The sequence below is a fragment of the Ruditapes philippinarum genome, unplaced genomic scaffold (genome assembly GCF_026571515.1).
Source record: "Ruditapes philippinarum isolate M1 unplaced genomic scaffold, ASM2657151v2 ctg5879_1_1_1_1, whole genome shotgun sequence".
Classification (NCBI taxonomy): domain Eukaryota; kingdom Metazoa; phylum Mollusca; class Bivalvia; order Venerida; family Veneridae; genus Ruditapes; species Ruditapes philippinarum.
In genome coordinates this window covers 1-23,518 of record NW_026859515.1, presented here as the reverse complement: position 1 = coordinate 23,518, position 23,518 = coordinate 1, and the positions used below count along the sequence as shown (strand labels likewise).

General features: G+C 32.3%; 3 protein-coding genes across 3 annotated transcripts; 2 read left to right on the top strand and 1 right to left on the bottom strand.

Moving 5' to 3' along the window:
* The first annotated feature begins 1,075 nt into the window (after positions 1–1,075).
* Positions 1,076–2,868, top strand: LOC132756776 (uncharacterized). The gene is made up of 2 exons (XM_060747914.1): positions 1,076–1,319; positions 2,118–2,868. Exons 1-2 carry the CDS (start codon positions 1,172–1,174, stop codon positions 2,339–2,341), a joined length of 372 nt encoding a protein of 123 aa, XP_060603897.1. The 5' UTR covers positions 1,076–1,171; the 3' UTR covers positions 2,342–2,868.
* A 12,116-nt stretch (positions 2,869–14,984) lies between these two features.
* LOC132756778 (uncharacterized) lies at positions 14,985–16,082 on the top strand. The gene is made up of 2 exons (XM_060747915.1): positions 14,985–15,132; positions 15,859–16,082. Exons 1-2 carry the CDS (start codon positions 14,985–14,987, stop codon positions 16,080–16,082), a joined length of 372 nt encoding a protein of 123 aa, XP_060603898.1.
* A 4,677-nt stretch (positions 16,083–20,759) lies between these two features.
* On the bottom strand, positions 20,760–22,308 carry LOC132756775 (tigger transposable element-derived protein 4-like; the record flags this gene model as incomplete). Its single annotated transcript, XM_060747913.1, has 2 exons — positions 20,760–21,220; positions 21,448–22,308. Coding segments are annotated over 2 exons (1,322 nt in total), but the record flags the coding sequence as incomplete, so codon positions are not given.
* Between the last annotated feature and the right edge of the window lie 1,210 nt (positions 22,309–23,518).

Sequence of the window (23,518 nt, the reverse complement as noted above, 5' to 3'; positions counted from 1 at the left end):
CGTCATTGTTCACAGCGGGAATACAAAAGCTCCCACGAAGATGGCAAAAGTGCGTTGACGTAGGTGGATAATATTTTAAAAAAGAATAGAAAGATTTTTTTTTAAATGTTGAATGGTTTTCGAGAACGAGTCAAAAGTCCGGATATTTTCTGACTTCCCCTCGTACTTGTCACTAAAACAAAACATACAACACTAACATTAAATGATGCGTCTACCTAAAGGGAGACTGTTTTGCATTTGAGCAAATCGCATCGTTGTAAGAGTTGTTGAATTGCATCGTCGTAAATGCATCTGAAATTTTCAATTTATCCGTTTGTTTACTTTTGGAAATTAGGAAATAAGTTCGTTTTGATAAAAAATATATCTTTTTAGAGTTGGGAGTTGGCATTTTTGTCTCCACATTTCGTAATATATGCATGTATAACTTTAATTGTAGTCGAACTCTCTTGATCGGTTTCATTGGACTATTTATGCAAATTTATAATTTTTCCACTGTCTGAAACGGAATATTCCAGTGTGCTTTTTTATACATGTCTCAGTAATTTTGAAAATATTATTATAGGCACATTGTAAAATATTTCTTTTTGTGAAAGTGCATACATGTGACATTTCAAGAGTTTTAAGTACATTTAAAAAGTTAACGCTTAAGCCAATGCAATGAGAAGTAACATTGATTTCAAACTGTCAACTACGACCGATAAAGAAAATATTTGTTTAGTTTTTTTCCGAAACTTTAAACTACGACAATACGAATTTTTCAGAAAAATTTAATCAACTGGTTCATTTCTCAAAAAGTTGTATAAAAATTTAATACAAAGATCAACAAAGAATTGTGGCAATTAATTAATCTAAGTTTTTGACTTCATGCCAAGTAAAAATGAAGGGGATTAAAGCCGATATTTTCAACAAAATTGATCGCAAATCGGACAGTAAAACCTTTAAACTTCTTTCAACCAAACATTCCTCTTCTTTTTCTTTTATATATTTTCACAAAAAAAAAAATGGCGATTCGTCAATAGAAACATGAGGTATACTCTATAAATAATATTACATAGAATCTATCTAGAAATCTAAAAGTGTTGTTTTTGTTGTTGTTTTCACAGGAATAAGTTTTTTACAAGGAGCTGAAGCATGGCAGTCTTCTACATATTTGTATGAAGGTGCTGTTAATATGATAGCAGACAAGGCTATAGATGGAAAGATAGAAGGCATCCACGACTGTGCCCACACTGCATCTGGTTTCTCTTACTGGGCTGTTAAGTTTGGAACTTCGGGTCCTGTGAAGTCAGTCAAAATGAAGTTACGGACAGACTACTGTTGTATGATATCAATATTTATTTTATTATAAGGAAACGAGTTCAAGATTACATCTCTCATATTTCACAATAGACATCAAACCTCTGAGGTTATTTTTAGGGAATTTGGTAACATAATATTATAACATATCATTAAATTCATTTGAAATTACAAGTAGCTAGTCTTACATGACGTAATTCGCACACGCCTATTATGAATGAATTGCGTTCTTGGAAAACGTCATTTTTCCGCTATGAATGAAGTTATAAATTCATACACTACTATTAGAAAAAAGTGCTTGACGAAAATATCAGTTTTATGAATTTTGTTTAAAATTTAAATTAAATATAATTAAGTTTAATTTATTTTGGAAACATCATTGATTTGTAACATGCAAGAAAAAGGAAAAAGAATCATACACTTGCTGTCGTTACACACATGAATATCTAGCTCTCGGGTAGTTAAGGGCAGAGCCTCATTACCGCCGTAAACAGTTACTCTCGAGCCAGAAATTTCAATCTGTATAGGCAGCTGGTGTTACATCCAAGCTTTTCAAATGTTTGTTTAATGATTTATTTTCAAAGTAACACGTTCAAAGTCGTAAAAATCTAAAGAAAGTCAACAGCAAGAATAAAAAATTGAAAGAATCTTTATGATACGATCAAACCCGATGATTAATTTTATTCTTTGAAAAGAATGATACTTTAGAATCAACTAAAAAGTTAAAACAAAAAGATGATTTTGTAATTGTTTTCATATATATTAAGAAAGATTGATTTAAATCATACAAGCAATATATGATAAACATTAATATGTTTCAGTTGAAAGACAGACAAATTACACAGTGACCGTTGCTAACAGTCGTGATGATGTCATAAATGATGCAGGAACAAAATGTGGATCATACTTTGGTCCTGCTATAGACAAGGAACCTTTTAGCATAACAATCGATTGTACAAATACAATCTTCGGAAAGTTTCTAAAAATCAAGCATGAATCTACAGAAATGATGGCGTTATGTGAGGTCTACGTTTATACACCTTAAATGTTTCAAACATACTGTGCACAACTTCACGAACTTCAAATAAATGTTTACTACTGTATATTAGATACTGAAAAAAACGGAATTCCTTAAAATGCACAAAAACGAGACATTGAAAAGGTTTGATTGATCTTCTTTGGTAATGGTATTTGCAAGCTTAGACCTTCTCGAGAATCAATCATATAACCAATATTTTCATAAAATTAACAATGTAATAGTCCTGACCCTTATTAACATCATAGTGCAGCAAACCTTGTGATTTAATTGAAGACTCATCAATACCCAATAAAGTTTTCTTCATTATTTGTATTTTTTCCAACGTTTTTTTCTATAAAATTATTATTGTTATAATTATCATTATTATTAATATTGATGATCTTTTACGGTTTCCGACTTTCTTTAGCTTTTTTGCTTAAATGTTTAATGTTTTGCTTCTTAATTGACAAAATTATTTCTTATTTAACACTTTTTTTCTTCACCTGATCTAATCTGTTATTAATCCATTATCAATATATTATAAAACACAAGTTTGCCTTTTTATAGAGGAAAAATATTCTTATTTCTGAGGCCAAATATACATTTTTCCAAGTATGTTATATTATGATGTTATTATACATTGTTGAGTTCAATACTGCTTTTTTGCACGAGTATATAGATGTCAAACATATATTGCATGGACTCTAGTCTCTGATATAGATTTTGAGGCTATGTGCGAGTCCAATAGAATCTGTATTTTTGTCAAAAATATATAATAACCACTTTATTTGACATCATCATTTTTTTACATTTTAATAGAATTTAACTTCATAAGTATAACAAATTCTATACAGAATCAATGTGAACTTTGTTTTATCATTGTAATGTTGTTTTTCTTTCATGGTCCTCTTAAAAATAAAAAATAAAATGTCGCGATGTTTATTGATATTTCTTGGTAATGGCGAAGTATTCACATCTAGCTTCATACTTGATACTAAACGTTTGTGTCAGCAAATCAATACATTCAAATGATAATTAGTATTTTGTTGAAATTGAAAGGTGCAAAAATATCATGTTCTATGTAAGATTTTGTACGACAAAGTGATTTGTGTCAGTTTTATATCATTGTTCGATAGCCTTAGTTTTTAAAAGTTAAAATTTATTTTGTTTGTTGCCCTTGTGTAAAATCATACATGTTAAGTATAACTTATTATAATAAATGTGTCGTTACATATATTCCTCGCGTTGCATTTCTAGTGATAACGTCACATGTTTAATGGTAACGACACATGTCTAACTATATATAGAACGTGAACTTTCATTTTAAAGCATAATAAATATCTGGATTCAAAGTGATCCCTCGAAAACAGCAAAATTACATGAAAGTTGCAGACGCGGTTTTTTTTTCAGTCTGAACATGAGGGATACTGAAAAAAGTGCAAAATCTTCAACGCTCCCTAGCACATACAATCGGTCCTATAGTGTTCAAAAGGGAAAGAAGCCCTGTACGAAATTTTCTGCACGGAAATGAGGCGGAATTCAATGGCAGATTCCGCCCAGAAATTTAAATTCTCCCCCAAATATACAAGTGTTAAACCATTTGCTTTTGGCACGGATTCCGGCCGGATTCCAGGCGGAAACGGGACGGATTCTGGGCGGAATTGGGACGAAATATGCAAATGAGTTGGGGCGGAATTTTGAAGCGGAATCTTGGGGCGGAATTTTGAAGCGGAATCTCTGGGCGGAATTTTGAAGCGGAATCTCTGGGCGGAATTTCGGAACGGAATTTTGGAACGGAATTGTCAAACAAAATTCTGGGCGGAATTCTGGGACAGAATTCATGGGGGCGGAATTTTTATGAGTTTAACATGATCACATTTTTTTGGGATAAAATTATCAGTAATGTATCACATTAAATTTTCTTTCACAAAATTTAATACATATCCTTTAGTCCAAATACAGAATAGAATACCATACATTCACTATAACACAAACAGTTTTTTTCTACCTGAAGGTTTTGGTAGGTACTGGTTTTCTTAGAATCCAACACTTTGTTTTTTTGCAATTTTTTTGCTGAGAGTGTTTCAATCAAAAATTTGTTTCAAATGTTTCTGATTATTTAAATTACTATTTCTTTAACTGATGTCTGTTTTAAGTCCACTGCCTGTGTTTCCAAGAACTTCTTGTGGTTGTGCTAACCTTTAATAATAAAATTAATAATTAATTAAACAAAAATGTAGTAATGAATTATGTTTGATTGCATAAATATATGCAGTTATATTTCATATTTTTGATAATATCAAATTTTATGTTTCAACAGTATTAAATATTAACAGTGCTTATGCATATTCAAAAATACTAAAGCTTACGCAGTATCTTATTTCAGTGCACAAGTGTTTAAGAATTGCTCTGTATAAGAATTAATTAACTGCTTTATTTGTGACACTATTTATTACTGGTTATGTATTTTTTCAAGGAAGATGTTGAATAGTAAAGTATTGAGATTTAAAAATATACCTATTCAGGATTAATACTGCACATCTTTATTGAAACACCTTGCATCTCACAGTCAGCACTTAACTCCCAGTCTGAAAATATGAGTGTAAAATGTAATTTTAGATTGTTCCATTGGAAACACAACACATACATGTAAAATAATAAATGATTATGATGACCCTGTTCAGCTGTACAAAACTTCTGAATTTGTACCATTTATTCCTATTTAATCAAATTGACCTAATTTGTTTAATTTCCAGGAAATGAAAAAGATCTACTACATGCTATTAATTTATACAATACACACAATCATTATATAGAATCATTGAATAATTTATATTTTACAGCCATTAAACATGTAATAAAGATTTAAAACAATTATCAGAAAAAAACAAATGTATGAAGTTGAAAATATAAAAACAACATTGACCTCTTGTTACAAATTTTAGTTTGCTACCATTGATAGTTTGATATACAACTTGTTTCAGCATTAATGTAACTAAAGGTTTACAATTACCTGATTATGTTGTTCATCTCCTTGTCCCATGTTTTCACACTTATTTATCATACCAATACTAAAACACTTTGAGATCTTAAACAAAAGTATATCTCAAAAATTGTTAAAATATCAAGTACATCTTCTGTTATTTGCACTCTTTTTGCTGACCCAGATATCTTAGAATTCAAAATTCACAACTGTATAACTGCATGGACAGGTCAATCATTATGTAAAACAGGGTTAATTTACTCATCATCTCAACCTCCATTCATTGAATGTAACAAAAATTCAAGTAACAAATAGATATATATATATAGAATTTAAAAATCATTACAAATTTCTGAACAAAAAAAAATTGCAATGTCCTAGACAAATTCTGCATATGAAATTTATAATGTTATCTCTCCCCAAAATAATTCAATGGAACAGCCTGATCTGTTGGAATGACCAGTGGAGTAAATTAGTCATGCAAAGAATTCAAGATGGTGGGAAACTGCTGGTCAGTTGAGTTTTATCAGAGCTCTGATCTGTGTAGTGTCAAATCTCAGTGGATATATATTGTAGTATTTATTTACCTAAATGAAAGCAATTATTGGGCATATTGGCTGATCAATTCTATATAGATTAAAAGGGCATACTATATGAGATTATTTCATGCAATGTTTTTGTTTTGTTTTTATTTATTTTTTATAACAAAATCATGATTTCTTAGGGTTAAAAATGGCAAGCACACTATCTTGTCCTGTGGCTGTCCTGATATTCCAATTTAAACAGCATTCTTATTTCAATGTTGCTTTTTATAAACCTAAGCATTTTGGAGGTGAATGTTTTCAAGTTCTACACTAAGATTATTACAGTTGTTTTTCAGTACAAAAAATATTTGCTAAATTAGTCTGACAATATATCATATGCCACAATATTTAAAAACATTGTTTAGGCATATTTTAATGTCTAAAAAATAACCCTATTTATTCTAAAATACACCTGTAATTATTGGTCAAGTATCATGCTTCAACAAAAATAATAAGTACAGTTGGTAAAATTACATTGTCTGCAAGTGCAAAAACAAGAGTTAACAATTATGATTTAGACATCTTATATGTGAAATTCTGTTCAAGAAAAATATTTAAGTATAGAATTCCGCCCATAGTGAAGACCATTCCTTCCCAAGAAAATTTCAAAGTTGAAAATTCTGTCCAAGAAGAAATGTTTAAGTATAAATTCTGCTCCAAATAAAATTCCAGCCGGAATTTTTCTAGTTTTCCGCCCAGAAAAGTGAACAAAATATTTTTCTTGTGAGACAGAATGACACGGAATTTGCGTTTCCGTTCCTGGTCCGCCCAGAAATCACTGATTCCGTGTCAATTCCGTGCCAATTCCGCCCAGAATCCGTGCCAAAATTTCGTACAGGGCAGTCGTGTTAGAATTGTAAATAGTTTGCGACGTGGGTAAATTTGATTGCTGTGAATAGAACGTGCACCTGTTCAGACTTGTTGTATATATGTTTAAACTATCTTTAGTTGGTCATCTTTGTTTATTGGTTTTCTTTTAAGAAAACATTTTCAGTTCATATGTTTCCACTGTTTTATTTTATCGGATAACGTTAGTTGCGCTCCCGTGATTGACCCAGATCGTGTAAGATATTCTTTACTATCAAAATGTGACAAGGATCCCCTCATTCTCTGCACCAGAGTTTGGCTCAATTTTCGGTAAATTTTGCATCACCTTGTTGGTTTATTACTTTCTCATCTTTTCGACTTCGCGTTTGAATGCAGTTATTCCCGATGTTTTGTTTGCCATAAGTCGAGAAAGTTTTATTCTTATGCGGCCTATGTCCGTGTCTTCAATATCCATGTCACTCACCTGGGCCATTAGAAATTTGCTCATTTTTCGACTATGATCTGCTTGTGCTGCCATTAATTCTCTATAAAATACAAAAAAATCAATTTGGTATCCATACCATACACTGACAATAAGCAATAACAATTTATGAACGTAGCTTGCATTTTTCTTTTCCTTCACCTTCAAACTTAATAAACGGGTTTAACGTTTGTAACTGGACTTATTAGAAAAAATTTTCAATCACCGGCATTCTCTCATTTAGAGTCGTGTAAATGACGTATATTTTCCCTTAATGGCATATAATTTTAAGATAATGTTCAAACCTTTGTTCATTGAACGCCGTCTTTCCTTGTTGATCTTGTCTATCATATTTTACATGTAAATATCTCCTTTAACCTTTGCAAATAGTTCATCCTGCGCTCACCGTCCACACCAAGCTTTAGTATCCTTAACCACTTAAGGAAGGCATGCCAATTGATGATCAACTTTCAGTACCAAACACTATTCAAATAAATTAATCTCAACAGCATTATTCATTTTCATTCAATAAATCTGTGGAAAAAAATCAATAGAAATTATTTGTGAAAAAAAATATGGGTTTTAAACAAAAGATGATATTTACAATGCTTTTGAGTAAAGATAGTTTTCGATTTTCATCAAAACAATCTGTAAAAAATCTATAACTTGCCAAAACACAGTACCCAAGACCTATTGTCAGTTTCAATAATGTTAGTATTCTGTAGTTTTCGAAAAACGTCTGCTTAAAAATTGTTAAGATATACTATTTTGATTTAAATGAAACAAAGAAAAACAATAATATAAATCTATGTATTTTTTTTCAATTTAAAAAGACTCACTAAAAACAAGTGGTGAAAACCGTACAAAAATCGTTATTAACTGAAATATGATTTTACATATTTGACTACATGTAATAGAACAAATCGATTTATTTATAAAATAAGTAACTAGAAAATGTTTATTTTCATAATCATAAGTATCTTTAATATCTTATTAGCGTCTTTTGCAAATATTAAGTAATAAAAGTCATTGCAACATGGTCAGAAATGTTTATAATCTTATATCCTTCACTGCTTTTTTGGAAGTTTTTTATGATGCTTAATGAAAATGAATCAATAAATCTGGACAGAATACATTCTGCTACTGTTCTAAAGCTTGAAAAGCAATCATTCTATCATTGACAATATTATTCTTATGTTTGTCACAAAACGCCGGAATTTTAAAATGACAAAAAAATAACACAGACAACTAGAAAATGACCAGTTAAATTAATATATAAGGTAATTTCAGTCAGTATGGGTGTTCATAAATTATTTAAAATTGATTCAGTTACCAGCTTTTTATCCTGGTTATCCTGGCATTTTTAGAGAAATTTTTATAGATTATTCACTTTAAAAAGGGTCTTTCTATTTGAAAGAACCTGTTTGTAGCTTAAAGGGTTTTACATTGAGCGTTTCCAGACTATTCTATTTTGACGACCTTGCTTTGGAATTCCGCTGTTTTACCCTGTAGCAAGCATAAAACTCAATGTGTAAATATAGATTTTTTTTCGTGCAACATGACTGATGTTTGATCCCTTTTTTGACACCATTTATGCAATTCCCTTTTCATGTCTGTCGCATCCAGTGCTTTCAGTACTTTGATTTACATTGCAAACAATGAAATAGTAAATGGTGTCCTATTTGGCATACAGCATGTAAAGATCACTGGCAAGAAAATGACAAGCTAAGAAAAGACTAGCTATAAATGTTCAGCTTTGGGTATGTTTCCTATGTCATATGGTTCTATTTCCTTGATTAATATTTCATGTTTTTTCTCTTCTTTAGTGTAGCATGGTTTGCGTTTAAATTATCAAAATGATTAGCATTATTGCCTTTCTATAAAGTTATCGAGGTATTTTAATTTGGAAGCTTATTTTCATATTTTCTCAGCTTCATTTTCGTTATATAATATTTGAAGGGACATATTAAGGACAAAATGCTAATGAAGTACCGGCCTAATCTTAAAACTTGCATATTTGATATTCATTTGTCAGAATAATAACAACCAGCGAGACTTATGGACAACCAACACACACGGCGGGGAAAAAGATTATACAGTACAGCTCAGATTCAGCTAGGATATTTGTAAACATCTTTTTATTAATAATGAATAGATTTTCTTTCCTCAACTGTTATCACCTCTGTTCCAAGTCTCTCTTATTTTCTGCTATCTTTCCCAAACTGCTTCAACAGATTCATCAATACACGTCGTTCGAAACATTTCATCGGCCGAATCACCGAGTCAGTTGGGAAATTATTATTGAAAATTAAGACTTCACACAAATTGGTTCAAGTGGATAACATGTTATTTTTATATCTATGAGTTTGTGAACATTATATTATCATTTTTGCCGTGCATTTTTCCTAAAAGGTCACGTAGATTAGCCACCCTGCAATGGTTATTCCTTTTGATCATGAACCATTTGTCTCTTTATCATAGGTGTCCTGCATTTCAAAAAAAGTTAAGTTTAACCATAATGATTGTTAAACAGTCAAGTACTTATGTAAAGCACATTTTATTAGATATGTTTAATCTTCCCCAGAGTATGTGTTAAAAGCTTTGCATTAGTCTCATTCTAATTCTAATTCTGAAGGATTTGTGTAATGATTAAAGAATAAACCCGTAAACAATATTCAATTTTTAGGGAAACTGTGACAAAACATGAAATAAAACATTAACAACTAAGCCTTTTAGTCGACAGTAGAGAAAACAGAAAGCAATTTGCAAAATTGTTTTCAACAAGAAATCATTTGGGCAATCTGATAAAAAGCATCCCCGCATTAACGCTACGCATTAATATCTGAGTAGGCACTAATAGGAGTTCACTTTCTCGCTGCCTTTCAAACAGTTAATCATCGGCAAGCTTTCACAATTTTGAAAGCAAAAAACGGTTTCTAGAAAAACCAGGACTGACTAGATAAATTTCACAATTTCAAGACCAAACATAGCGTTTTCCATCTAGTCAACAGGTGAACTGGCAACACAATCTTATCCATTTAAACCTGAGTCTATTATTTCTATTTTATTTGTTTCAAATTACTTCAAGAAAAATTATTTGCTAACAAAAATCAAGAATTTGTTTTACGGACAACGATATTTTGATACTTTGTTTAATTCCTGTTTGATTACTTGGCTAAAAATAGCTTTCTCAGAAAATCCAAATCACAATGAAGGCGGAAAAATATAGTGACTTAATTCATTCTGAACAATAGTAAGATTGATCTGCCGTGAGATTCTTTCTGCAAATTTTGATTTATTATTTATTCCTTAGCACACGGGTACCGGCAGCATATTCGCTTCGGATTCACTTGAAAGAAGGGGTTTGTTAAAATATCAAACGTGAGCAATTAACATAAAGCTATAAATTTTATATTTAGATTTGGAAATTTAGATTTGTATACTTCACAAAAATGAAGATACTTGTACACTTTTTTCTGTCTTTCAACTTCTTTCAAGTCATTGCTGGATTAACAAAATCCTTTGTTTATGAAATGTACGCCAGCAATGAAAGTAATGGGAATCCCATCTCTAGCTTTCATGATAGTTCCATAAACAAATGTGTTGCTCTTTGTGATAGTATGTTTGGATGTCTGTCTGCAAATTTTCATGAAGTAAAGATACAGTGTGAGCTAACAGATTATTATCCATTAGATAATACAACGTCAGGAATACGGATGGAAAATTTCCAACGGATGGAAAATTTTCTTTCGGAGAAACTTTGTTTAGAGATTTATTTTCGCGTTAGGTTTGTGGTTCAGGGAACACCATTGATAAAATTAGGGTAGGATAGTAGGGATGCTACTCTTTATGTTCCCTGTAGTGTTTGATAATCCATTGCCATTAAATGCAACATATACACAAATAAAAAATAAACTGAACATGTTTTATTCAAAATAATAATGTTTAAAAAGTTAATAATACTATTTGTGTCTAAAAACAAGCAATTCGTGCAATCTTGGATAAAGGGATAAAATTAAACTTTACTGCATTCTTTATAAAAGTAAAATGAAATAGTGATATTTTTTTTTCAATTTAATAGTTTTCTGCGAGTCTTATATTGCATATAAAACATTCATTTTAAAAGAGAATAAATTTTAAAAAATCACACAAAATATCACTTGAACGTACAATAGGAAAGATTCGAGGAAAGTACTCAGAACTTTCGTAATAACTGATCAAATGTTTATTTATGTGTCATTCTATATCATTAATAGTTTATAGTCCGTCCGTAAACTTTTATGTCGAAAAAAACTCCTCAGAAAATGGATATTACTCGTGTTAAGATCATCTATGATAAGTAACGTAATCTTATATAATGTTATAACTGTTTTCATATGTACCCTGGTGGTTTATGATGGTGTGGACCATCGTTGCTTATAGATATAAATTTGTTTTTCTCTGTTCTCTCTTTCCCCCTCGGTACGTGCAAGTCTTTGTGAAGGCACAGGGCATCCGCATATGTTTAAAGATCCACTGCAACATGTAAGACGAAAAGTTCGCGTGCTTTTTACAGAATGAGGTTACGTTTAAGGCGGCATGAGTTGGTCTGTTTTAGGTAAGCTGCCGATGTCCTGACTTTAGCCAAAGAAAATGGTCTGAGACGACGAGGAAGGATGCAAGAGTGCGTGAGCCGCTAGTACGGTTAAGACGTCTTTATGATAATCCTTTCTTGTATAACGGACAGGATTATTTGCCGTTTACACCGGTGCAAGTAAAATTTGTCCTACGCCCCCGTAATAAACGTCGTTCAGAAGACCCAGAGCATCTGCAGATGATTCAAAATCAACTGCAAACGTGTAAGACAAAAAGTTCGCATTCTTTGTTCAGCTCGGGATTACGTTCAAGACAGCACGATAAAATTTGTATAAAGTAGGCTGCCGATGTCCTGACTGAACCCAAGTGAGTGACCCTAAAATGTGTCAGAGACGAAAAGGAACAGTTTCGGGGTGCTCGAGCCGCTAGTAAAAGGCAATGACTTCAGCGATGGTGCCTTTTGCCGGAAGAAAAACAGCGCTTTGCAGTACTAATCTCCTGAGTTATTCGTCTGCAAAGTAGCCTAGTTTTATATGATATATGAATATGGATAAGACATATGATTTACTGCGGAATGACACTTTTTATTTTGCGAGTCGTCAATAAAAATAAAAGTATATAAAAACATTTACATACACTGGCTTAAAGTCAGGAGCTACTTTAATTTTTTTCTCTGATGCAAAACTTTTTTCAAATGGATAGACAATATTTATTTCTCAGTAAACAAATAAAAGACTATGCAACTGTGTAATTCCATGTGTAGCCATGCTAACTTTTCTATATTCAAAATTCTTGATACAGACTTTAGTTACTGATAAGCTCCGCCTATACAGCATGCTATATGTAACATCACATGTGTATTAAATCTTGGAATATTAAGACGTGCTCATGTTGTCTCTTACTAGTTAATAATATACAATAGTATATTTTACTGGACATCTCATTTGAGATAAAATAGTATTGATAATATACGAGGGACGGTCAGAAAATATCTGGACTTTTCTTGCTCCTCTCTTTCCACGTGCAGCTATATACACACACTATATATTGGTGAAAACTACATTCATTCGCCAATAACGTGATTAGTTTATTTTCAATGATAGTTGTGTATACACAGTATTTTGCCCTCTGATATATGATAGGTGTTTCGTCTATTATGGACTCTTTGTTAGAGGAACAACGCTCTGTAAAAAAGTTTCTGGTTGCAGAGGGTGAAAATCCCTGCCACATCTTTCAGAGGCTTTAAAAAAGATTTTCTGATAAATGTGTATCACGTTCAACCTTCTACAACTGGGTTTCTCAGTTCTGTGAAGGCAGAACAAGTGTTTGTGTCAGACCTAGGACTGGGCGGCCAGCTGAGGCGGTGACCCCAACAATGGTAGCAAATGTTAAAGCTTTTGTCAACAAAAATCGTCGAGTAACTTTGGAGGAGGTAGCCAACAAGTTTAGCATCGGTAAGGCATCGGCACAAAAGATTTTACACGAACACATAGGCATGAGCAAGGTACGTGCCAGGTGGGTGCCTAGACAGCTGTCCGCAGATCAAAAGGAAACCAGAGTAACCAATGCAAAATAACATTTAAGTCGTTTTAATCGTGAAGGAGATAAGTCTTTGAACCGCATTATCACTGGAGATAAGATGTGGGTTCCATATTCCGAACCTGAGACAAAAGCTCAGTGAAAGCAGTGGAAACGAGCTGTTCCCCACCTCCTCAAAAGTATAAGCTGTCTCCTTCGGCTGGCAAAGTAATGCTTGTTGCCTTTTGGGATTCACGAGGAATGATACTTAGTCATTTCATGCAAAAAGGTCAAACTGTCACAATAAAGTACTATTCTGAAGTAATTCTGAAAAATCTCAGAGAAAAGCTGAAGCAAATGCGTCCCAGATTAGCACAGAAAAATGTCCTCCTTCATCACGATAACGCCCCCTCCCATACCGCCGCAGGTACAGTGGAGGTTATCAACTCTTACAAATAGCAATAGTTGTCATCCTTATAGCCCAGACTTCGACCCCTGTGACTTTTATTTGTTTCCAGAACTGAAAAAATTGCTTGCTGGAAAGAAATAAAAGACAATGGCGGCTTTGATATCTGCTGTTACACAGTACATAAAACAAAGGTCTACGTCATGGTTCACAGCGCGAATACAAAAGCTCCCACGAAGATGGCAAAAGTGCGTAGACGTAGGTGGAGAATATTTTGAAAAAGAGTAGAAAGATGTTTTTAAATGTTGAATGGTTTTCGAAAACGAGTCAAAAGTCCGGACATTTTCTGACTTCCCCTCGTACTTGTCACTAAAACAAAACATACAACACTAACATTAAATGATGCGTCTACCTAAAGGGAGACTGTTTTGCATTTGAGCAAATCGCATCGTTGTATGAGTTGTTGAATTGCATCGTCGTAAATGCATCTGATATTTTCAATCTATCCGTTTGTTTACTTTTGGAAATTAGGAAATAAGTTCGTTTTGATAAAAAAATATATCTTTTTAGAGTTGGGAGTTGTCATTTTTGTCTCCACATTTCGTATCATATGCATGTATAACTTTAATTGTAGTCGAACTCTCTTGATCGGTTTTATTGAACTATTTATGCTTTTTGATACATGTCTCAGTAATTTTCAAAATATTATTATAGGCACAATGTAAAATATTTCTTTTTGTGAAAGTGCATACATGTGACATTTCAAGAGTTTTAAGTACATTTAAAAGTTAACGCTTAAGCCAATGCAATGAGAAGTAACATATTTCAAACTGTCAACTACGACCGATAAAGAAAATATTTGTTTAGTTTTTTTCCGAAACTTTAAACTACGACAATACGAATTTTTCAGAAAATTTAATCAACTGGTTCATTTCTCAAAACGTTGTATAAAAAATTAATACAAAGATCAACAAAGAATTGTGGCAATTAATTAACCTAAGTTTTTGACTTCATGCCAAGTAAAAATGAAGGGGATTAAAGCCGATATTTTCAACAAAATTGATCACAAATCGGACAGTAAAACCTTTAAACTTCTTTCAACCAAACATTCCTCTTCATTTTCTTTTATATATTTTCACCAAAAAAATGGCGATTCGTCAATAGAAACATAAGGTATACTCTATAAATAATATTACATAGAATCTATCTAAAAATCTAAAAGTGTTGTTTTTGTTGTTGTTTTCACAGGAATAATTTTTTTACAAGGAGCTGAAGCATGGCAGTCTTCTACATATTTGTATGAAGGTGTTGTTAATATGATAGTAGACAAGGCTATAGATGGAAAGGTAGAAGGCATCCACGACTGTGCCCACACTGCATCTGGTTTCTCTTACTGGGCTGTTAAGTTTGGAACTTCGGGTCCTGTGAAGTCAGTCAAAATGAAGTTACGGACAGACTACTGTTGTATGATATCAATATTCATTTTATTATAAGGAAACGAGTTCAAGATTACATCTTTCATATTTCACAAAAGACATCAAACTTCTGAGGTTATTTTTAGGGAATTTGGTAACATAATATTATAACATATCATTAAATGCATTTCAAATTACAAGTAACTAGTCTTACATGACGTCATTCGCACACGCCTATTATGAATGAATTGCGTTCTTGGAAAACGTCATTTTTCCGCTATGAATGAAGTTATAAATTCATACGCTACTTTTAGACAAAAGTGCTTAACGAAAATATCAGTTTTATGAATTTTGTTTAAAATCTAAATTAAATAAAATTAAGTTTAATTTATTTTGGAAACATCATTGATTTGTAACATGCAAGAAAAAGAATAAAACACTTGCTGTCGTTAAGCACATGAATATCTAGCTCTCGGGCAGTTTAGGGCAGACCCATTACCGCCGTAAACAGTTACTCTCGAGCCAGAAATTCTAGTCTGTATAGGGAGCTGATGTTACATCCTAATAGTCTTTAACTTTTCAAATGTTTGTTTAATGATTTAATTTCAAAGTAACACGTTCAAAGTCGTAAACATTTAAAGAAAATCAACCAACAGCAAGAGAGTCAACAAAAAAGTTAAAACAAAAAGATGATTTTGTAATTGTTTTAATATATATTAAGAAAGATTGATTTAAATCATACAAGCAATATAATATAATCATTAATATGTTTCAGTTGAAATACAGACAAATTACACTGTGACTGTTGCTAACAGTCGTGATGATGTCATAAATGATGCAGGAACAAAATGTGGGTCATACTTTGGTCCTGCTATAGACAAGGAACCTTTTAGCATAACAATCGATTGTACAAATACAATCTTCGGAAAGTTTCTAAAAATCAAGCATGAATCTACAGAAATGATGACGTTATGTGAGGTCTACGTTTATTCACCTTAAATGTTTTAAACATACTGTGCACAACTTCACGAGCTTCAAATAAATTTTTACTACTGTATATTAGGTACAGAAAAACAGAATTCCTTAAATTGCACAAAAACGAGACATTGAAAAGGTTTGATTGATCTTCTTCGGTAATGGTATTTGCAAGCTTAGACCTTCTCGAGAAACAGTCATATAATCAATATTTTCATAGAATTAACAATGTGATAATCCTGACCCTATTTAAATCCTAGTGCAGAAAACCTTGTGATTTAATTGAAGAATCTGTATTGTTATCAGAAATATAAAATAACCACCTTATTTGACATCATCATTATTTTATATGTTAATAGAACTTTACTTCATAAGTATGACTATCAAATGTGACAAAGTGTTTACAGAATCAATGTGAACTTTCTTTTATCATGCTGCCACACTTGTTATGTTTTAATTTATCAGCCCTTAATTTTATGACATTATAATAAAACTCGTGCAGTGATAGATATCATGTCTTAATATCAACACATTTCAGTTCCTCTCATGTAATGTAATAGCAAATTAAGTTCATTTATTGAATTCATGCAATACCGATATCATTTCATATTTAAGTGTATCTTTTTTGTTTCTCTGATGCTTTAATGTTAATATATTGTAATGTCGTTTTTCTTTAAAATAAAAACAGAAACTGTCGCGATGTTTATTGATATGTCTTGGTAATGGAGAAGTATTCACATCTAGCTTCTTTCATATGACTTGATACTTAACGTTTGTGTCAGCAAAGCAATACATTCACATGATAATTAGTATATTGTTAAAATTGGAAGGTGCAAAATATCATGTTCTATGTAAGATTTTGTACGACAAAGTGATTTGTGTCAGTTTTATATCATTGTTCGATAGCCTTAGTTTTTAAAAGTCAAAATTTATTTTGTTTGTTGCCCTTGTGTAAAATCATACATGTTAAGTATAACTTATTATAATAAATGTGTCGTTACATATATTCCTCGCGTTGCATTTTTAGTGATTACGTCACATGTTTAATGGTAACGACACATGCCTAACTATATACAGAACGTGCACTTTTATTTTATAGCAAAATAAATATCTTGAAACAAAGTGATCCCTCGCAAACAGCAAAATTGTAGACGCGGTTGTTTTTTCAGTCTGAACGTGAGGGATACTGAAAAAGTGCAAAATCTTCAACGCCCCCGAGCACATACAATCGGTCCTATAGTGTCAAAAGGGAAGAGGCAGTCGTGTTAGAATTGTAAATAGTTTGCGACGTGGGTAAATTTGATTGCTGTGAATAGGACGTGCACCTGTTCAGACTTGTTGTATATATGTTTAAACTATCTTTAGTTGGTCATCTTTGTTGATTGGTTTTCTTTCAAGAAGATATTTTCGATTCATATGTTTCCACTGTTTTATTTTATCGGATAACGTTAGTTGCGCTCCCGTGATTGACCCAGATCATGTAAGATATTCTTTACTAACAAAATGTGACAAGGATCCCCTCTTTCTATGTACCAGAGTTTGGCTCAACTTTTCGGTAAAATTTGCATCACCTTGTTGGTTTATTACTTTTTCATCTTTTCGACTTCGCGTTTGAATGCAGTTATTCCCGATGTTTTGTTTGCCATCAGTCGAGAAAGTTTTATTCTTATGCGGCCTATGATCGTGTCTTCAATATCCATGTCACTCACCTGGGCCATTAGAAATTTGCTCATTTTTCGCCTATGTTCTGCTTGTGCTGCCATTAATTCTCTATAAAATATAAAAAAATCAATTTGGTATCCATACCATTCACTGACAATAACCAATAACAATTTATGAACGATGTTTGCAATTTTCTTTTCTTTCACCTTCAAACTTACTAAACGGGTTTAGCGTTTGTAACTGGACTTATCAGAAAAAACCCGCATTCTCTCCTTTAGAGTCGTGTAAATGACGTATATTTTCCCTTAATGGCATATAATTTTAAGATAATGTTCAAACCTTTGTTCATTGAACGCCGTCTTTCCTTGTTGATCTTGTCTATCATATTTTACATGTAAATATTTCCTTTAACCTTTGCAAATAGTTCATCCTGCGCTCACCGTCCACACAAAGCTTTAGTATCCTTAACCACTTAAAGAAGGCATGCCAATTGATGATAAACTTTCAGTACCAAACACTATTCAAATAAATCAATCTCAACAGCATTATTCATTTTCATTCAATAAATCTGTGGAAAAAAATCAATAGAAATTATTTGTGAAAAAAATATGGTTTTTAAACAAAAGATGATATTTACAATGCTTTTGAGTAAAGATATTTTTCGATTTTCATCAAAACAATCTGTAAAAAATCTATATCTTGCCAAAGCACAGTACCCAAGACCTATTGTCAGTTTAAAAAATGTTAGTATTCTGTAGTTTTGGAAAAACGTCTGCGTAAAAATTGTTAAGATATACTATTTTGATTTAAATGAAACAAAGAAAAACAATAATATAAATCTATGTATTTTTTAAATTTAAAAAGACTCACTAAAAACAAGTGGTGAAAACCGTACAAAAATCATTATTAACTGAAATATGATTTTACATATTTGAATACATGTAATAGAACAAATCGATTTATTTATGAAACAAGTACCTAGAAAATGTTTATTTTATAATCATAAGTATCTTTATTATCTTATAAGCGTCTTTTGCAAATATTAAGTAAAAAGAGTCATTGCAACATGGTCAGGAATGTTTCTAATCTTATATCCTTCAATGCTTCTTTGGAAGTTTTTTATGTTGCTTAATGAAAAAGAATCAATAAATCTGCACAGAATACATTCTGCTACTGTTCTAAAGCTTGAAAAGCAATCATTCTATCATTGACAATATTATTCTTATGTTTTTCACAAAACGCCGGAATTTTAAAATGACAAAAATCGCACAGACAACTAGAAAATGACCAGTTAAAATTCATATATAAGGTAATTTCAGTAAATATGGGTGTTCATAAATTATTTAAAATTGATTCAGTTACCAGCTTTTTATCCTGGTTGTCCTGGCATTTTTAGAGAAAATTTTTATAGATTATTCACTTTAAAAAGGGTCTTTCTATTTGAAAGAACCTCTGTTTGTAGCTTAAATAGTTTTACATTCAGCGTTTCCAGACTCTTCTATTTTAACGACCTTGCTTTGAAATTCCGCTGTTTTTTATTCTGTAGCAAGCATAATACTCAATGTATAAATATAGATTTTTTTCATGCAATATGACTGATGTTTGATCCCTTTTTTGACAACCATTTATGCAATTCCCTTTTCATGTCTGTCGCATCCAGTGCTTTCAGTACTTTGATTTACATTGCAAACAATGTAAAATAAGTTGATGAAATAGTAAATGGTGCCATATTTGGCAAACAGCATGTTAAGACAACTGGCAAGGAAATGACAAGTTAAGAAAAGACTAGCTATAAATGTTTAGCTTTGGATATGTTTCTTATGTCATACGATTCTATTTCCTTGATTAATGTTTTTAGTTTTTTCTTTACTTTAGTTTAGCATAGTTAGCGTTTAATTTATCAAAATAATTAGCATTGTCGTCTTTCTATGAAGCTAACGAGGTATTTTAATTTGGGAGCATATTTTCTCAGTATAATTTTCGTTTTATAATATTTTGAAGGGACATGTTATGCAAAAAATGCTAATGAAGTCTTAAAACGATCATATTTGATATTCGTTTGTCAGATTAATAGCAATCAAGGTTTCGAACCATTGGGACTTTTGGACAACCAAGACACACGACGGGGAAAATTATACAGTATAGCTTGATTCAACTAGGATTTTTCTACACATCTTTGTTTTAATAATGAATAGATTTTCTTCCCTTCTTATTTTCGTTATCTTTCCCAGACTGCTTTAACTGATTTATCAATACACGTTGTCCGAAGCATTTCAAGGACTGAATCAGTTGGGTCAATATTGTAGAAAATTTAGACTTCACACAAAGTTGGTACAAGCTTGTGCATGTGTTGTTCTTAAATATAGGGGTTTCTGCACTTTATTTGAAAAAAAATCCATTCGGAATGACAAATGGATATTTACAAAAACAATACTGGCCTAAATCGGTGCTATTTTTACCTTTTTTGTCGTGCATTTTTCCTAATAAGGCACGAAGATTCGCCACCCTGCGATGGTTATTCCATTTGATCATTAATCATTCGTCTCTATATCATATGTTTCCTGCATTTCAAAGTAAAGTTTAATCATTGTTCAACAGTCATGTACTTATGTAAAGCACATGTAATCAAATATGTTTAAATCATCACAAGTGTATTTGTTTATTTAAATATTCAGGGGACATACAAAACTATATCGATATATCCGAATATCGTTACAACCGAATTTCTGTACGGTGTGTAGCTTACTGACGGTGCACTGCATCGTTCAACATGTATAAGCAGTAGCATTATATACTAGACATGTGACAATCATGTACTTACGACAAAACTTTATTCTTTTTATGCATATCAATGTTGAATGCATAAAAAATCAGTTGCACATCAAAATAAACACAAAACTGACATAAACCGAAAGTAATATGTACACAGGTACTGGTAACCTTACATTGGCTTAAATTTATACACTGGAAAAAAAACGTCAAAATTAAATTGCTTTTTTAACTATTTACACTCATGGGTAAATCTTGTTTAAGTTTTGTTCATGTACAAAGACATTCACTGTCGGAAAAAACAGTTAATTTTGTCTGCTTTTTGGCTTTCCCTATTTCAACTGAAAATTTCTCAAGTTCATGTAAACATCCGAAAACAGAATCACACGAATCAGACTTAGAAAGAACAAAGCGTCTGCAAGTGTCTATAGCATTAAGAAACTCATTCATGGTGGGTGGGGGGTCATCAACAGTCTCAGAGTCACTCTCTTCGTCACTCTGCGACAGGGTTTCAGCGGGTTTCAATTTTTGCTTTACCTCCGCTATTATATCGCTATCGGACTTCTGCTCAACGGAGACAACATTCTCATCGGCATTTATGTACTCATCAAAAGAAATGTTTTTGTCTATGTCACTGAATACTCTAAGGCGATTCCATTTCGATGCCAATTCAGCCAGCGGAATGTCATCGTCCTCGAACTCGTCTGTGTCAGACGAATCGGAAACATGCCCTGCGGGGTCGCATTAATTTCATGCTGTGCTTGATTCATAAATCCAGCCTTTCTAAAACAATTCTGGATACACGTCGGTGTTACATCTTTCCATGCCGCATAAAACCATTGTATGGCTTTTAGAATGTTAATCTGTTTATCGATATGTTTGTCTAGACATGAAATAATATGGTCAAGGACACGTGACCTGTAATGCCTTTTGAATGAAAAGATAATCCCTTGATCACAGGGCTGTAACTTAGATGTAGTGTTAGGTGGGAAAAACAACAGTTTTACAGCTTTTAATCCCTCGATTTTCGGATGGGCCGGGCAATTATCAACAAACAATAGAATAGATCTTTTCTCACGTGTCATACGTTTGTCAAGTTTTTTCACCCAACTGATAAATATTTCTGAGTTCATCAAAGCACGACGATTAGCTTCGTAATCTACCGGCAAACTTTTAACATTTTTAAAACATCTAGGATTTTTGAATTTTCCGATTATCAAAAGTTTAAGTTTATCAGAACCGTCCATATTTGCGCCGATAAGCACTGTGATTCTGTCCTTGCTTTGTTTGCCTCCAAAACATTTTGTTCCTTTTACCTCTAGTGTTTTATTTGGGGTCATTTTATAAAAAACGCCAGCTTCATCGATATTGTAGACATTTTTTGGTTCATAGTCCTTGATCAAACTTGTAAGTTTTGACTGCATCCAATTTTCAGTTTGTGAATTATCGACGGAAGCACCTTCACCGGATAATGTTTTGCTCGATATGCCATGACGATTTTTGAATCTTTCAATAAATCCGTTTGTTGCCTGAAAATTTTCCATGCCCAGCTCACATACCAGAGAATTAGCCTTTCGTGTAAGCATAGGTCCATCAATAGGCAAATTTTGGGATCGTACAGTCTTATACCACTCAAACAGCGCCATTTCAATGTCTCTATTACTGGCATGACGCATTCGTTTACGGGCTGGGCTGAACGACGTAGTCTCGTATGCATTGATGACAGAATCTTTATTTTTCCAGATTGAACTTAATGTGTTTTGTTTAATTCCAAAATCGTTTGCAATGTCCTGTTTTTTACGTTTACCAAGATTAATCTCTTGAATAAATTTATATTTAGTTTCAATATCCAAAATTTTTCTTTTTCGTTTTTCTGACATGTTCACTGTTTTAGCTACATGTACATGTATAACTTATTTACAACGAAAATTGTTATTAAAAGGAAACAATAAAAGGACAAAACCATGCTTTTATTTTTTGAGATGAATTCACCTGTATTGAGAACAAAACGGTAGTTACGTACGCACAGAACATGTTCCGCGTCATTGTATTTAATCGAGCAGATATTTATGCATTAAAACAAGCGGACCGAGACCGCTCTTCCACAACAAACTTGTGCAGCAAATTATCGTTTTAAGAGGTAAAATATGTGCGTTGGGGTTGAAAATCCACATCGATATATCCGAAATATCGATACATGCGATATCGATATATGCGAGGATGCTTCCGTTAGGTTATAATGGAAGTTGGCAGGGACCAAGACAAACGTATCGATATAACCGATATATCATTACAAGCGATATCGATACAGTTGGAGTTTACTGTATATCGAACGCAGTCAATCAATATTTAAAAATTGCAAATAAATTGAAAACCATTTTGTGCCTATAGTGATTTGGGGTTCTCTGGCATGATAAGCCATTGCTCTAATCTAAATATTTGAGGCCGTAAATAATTTTTTAAAAGCTTTGCATTAGTCTCATATATAATTCTGAATGATTTAACGGATAACTTGAAATTAAGGTGATTTAAGGTTAGAACTACTTACGGTATTCTTTTCATGTAAATTTAAGCTACGGTAAGATTGATCTGCAGGGTATTCTTTGTGCAAATTTTGATTTATTATTCATTCCTTTAAAACACGGGTACCGACAGCATATGCGCTTCGGATTAATTTGAAAGAAGGGGTTTGTTGAAATATCAAACATTAGCCATTAACAATCATCTATTGTCATTTGCGAAGCTAAATTTTATATTTAGAGTTGGAAATTAAGATTTGTGTATTTCATATTTCACAAAAAATGAAGACACTTAAACATTTTTTTCTGTATTTCAACTTCTTTCAAATTATTGCTGGATTAACAAAATCCTTTCTTTATGAAATGTACGCCAGCAATGAAAGTAATGGGAATCCCATATCTAGTTTTAATGATAGTTCCATCAACAAATGTGTTGCTCTTTGTGATAGTATGTTCGGATGTTTGTCTGTGAATTTTCATGAAGTAAATAAACAGTGTGAGCTAACAAAA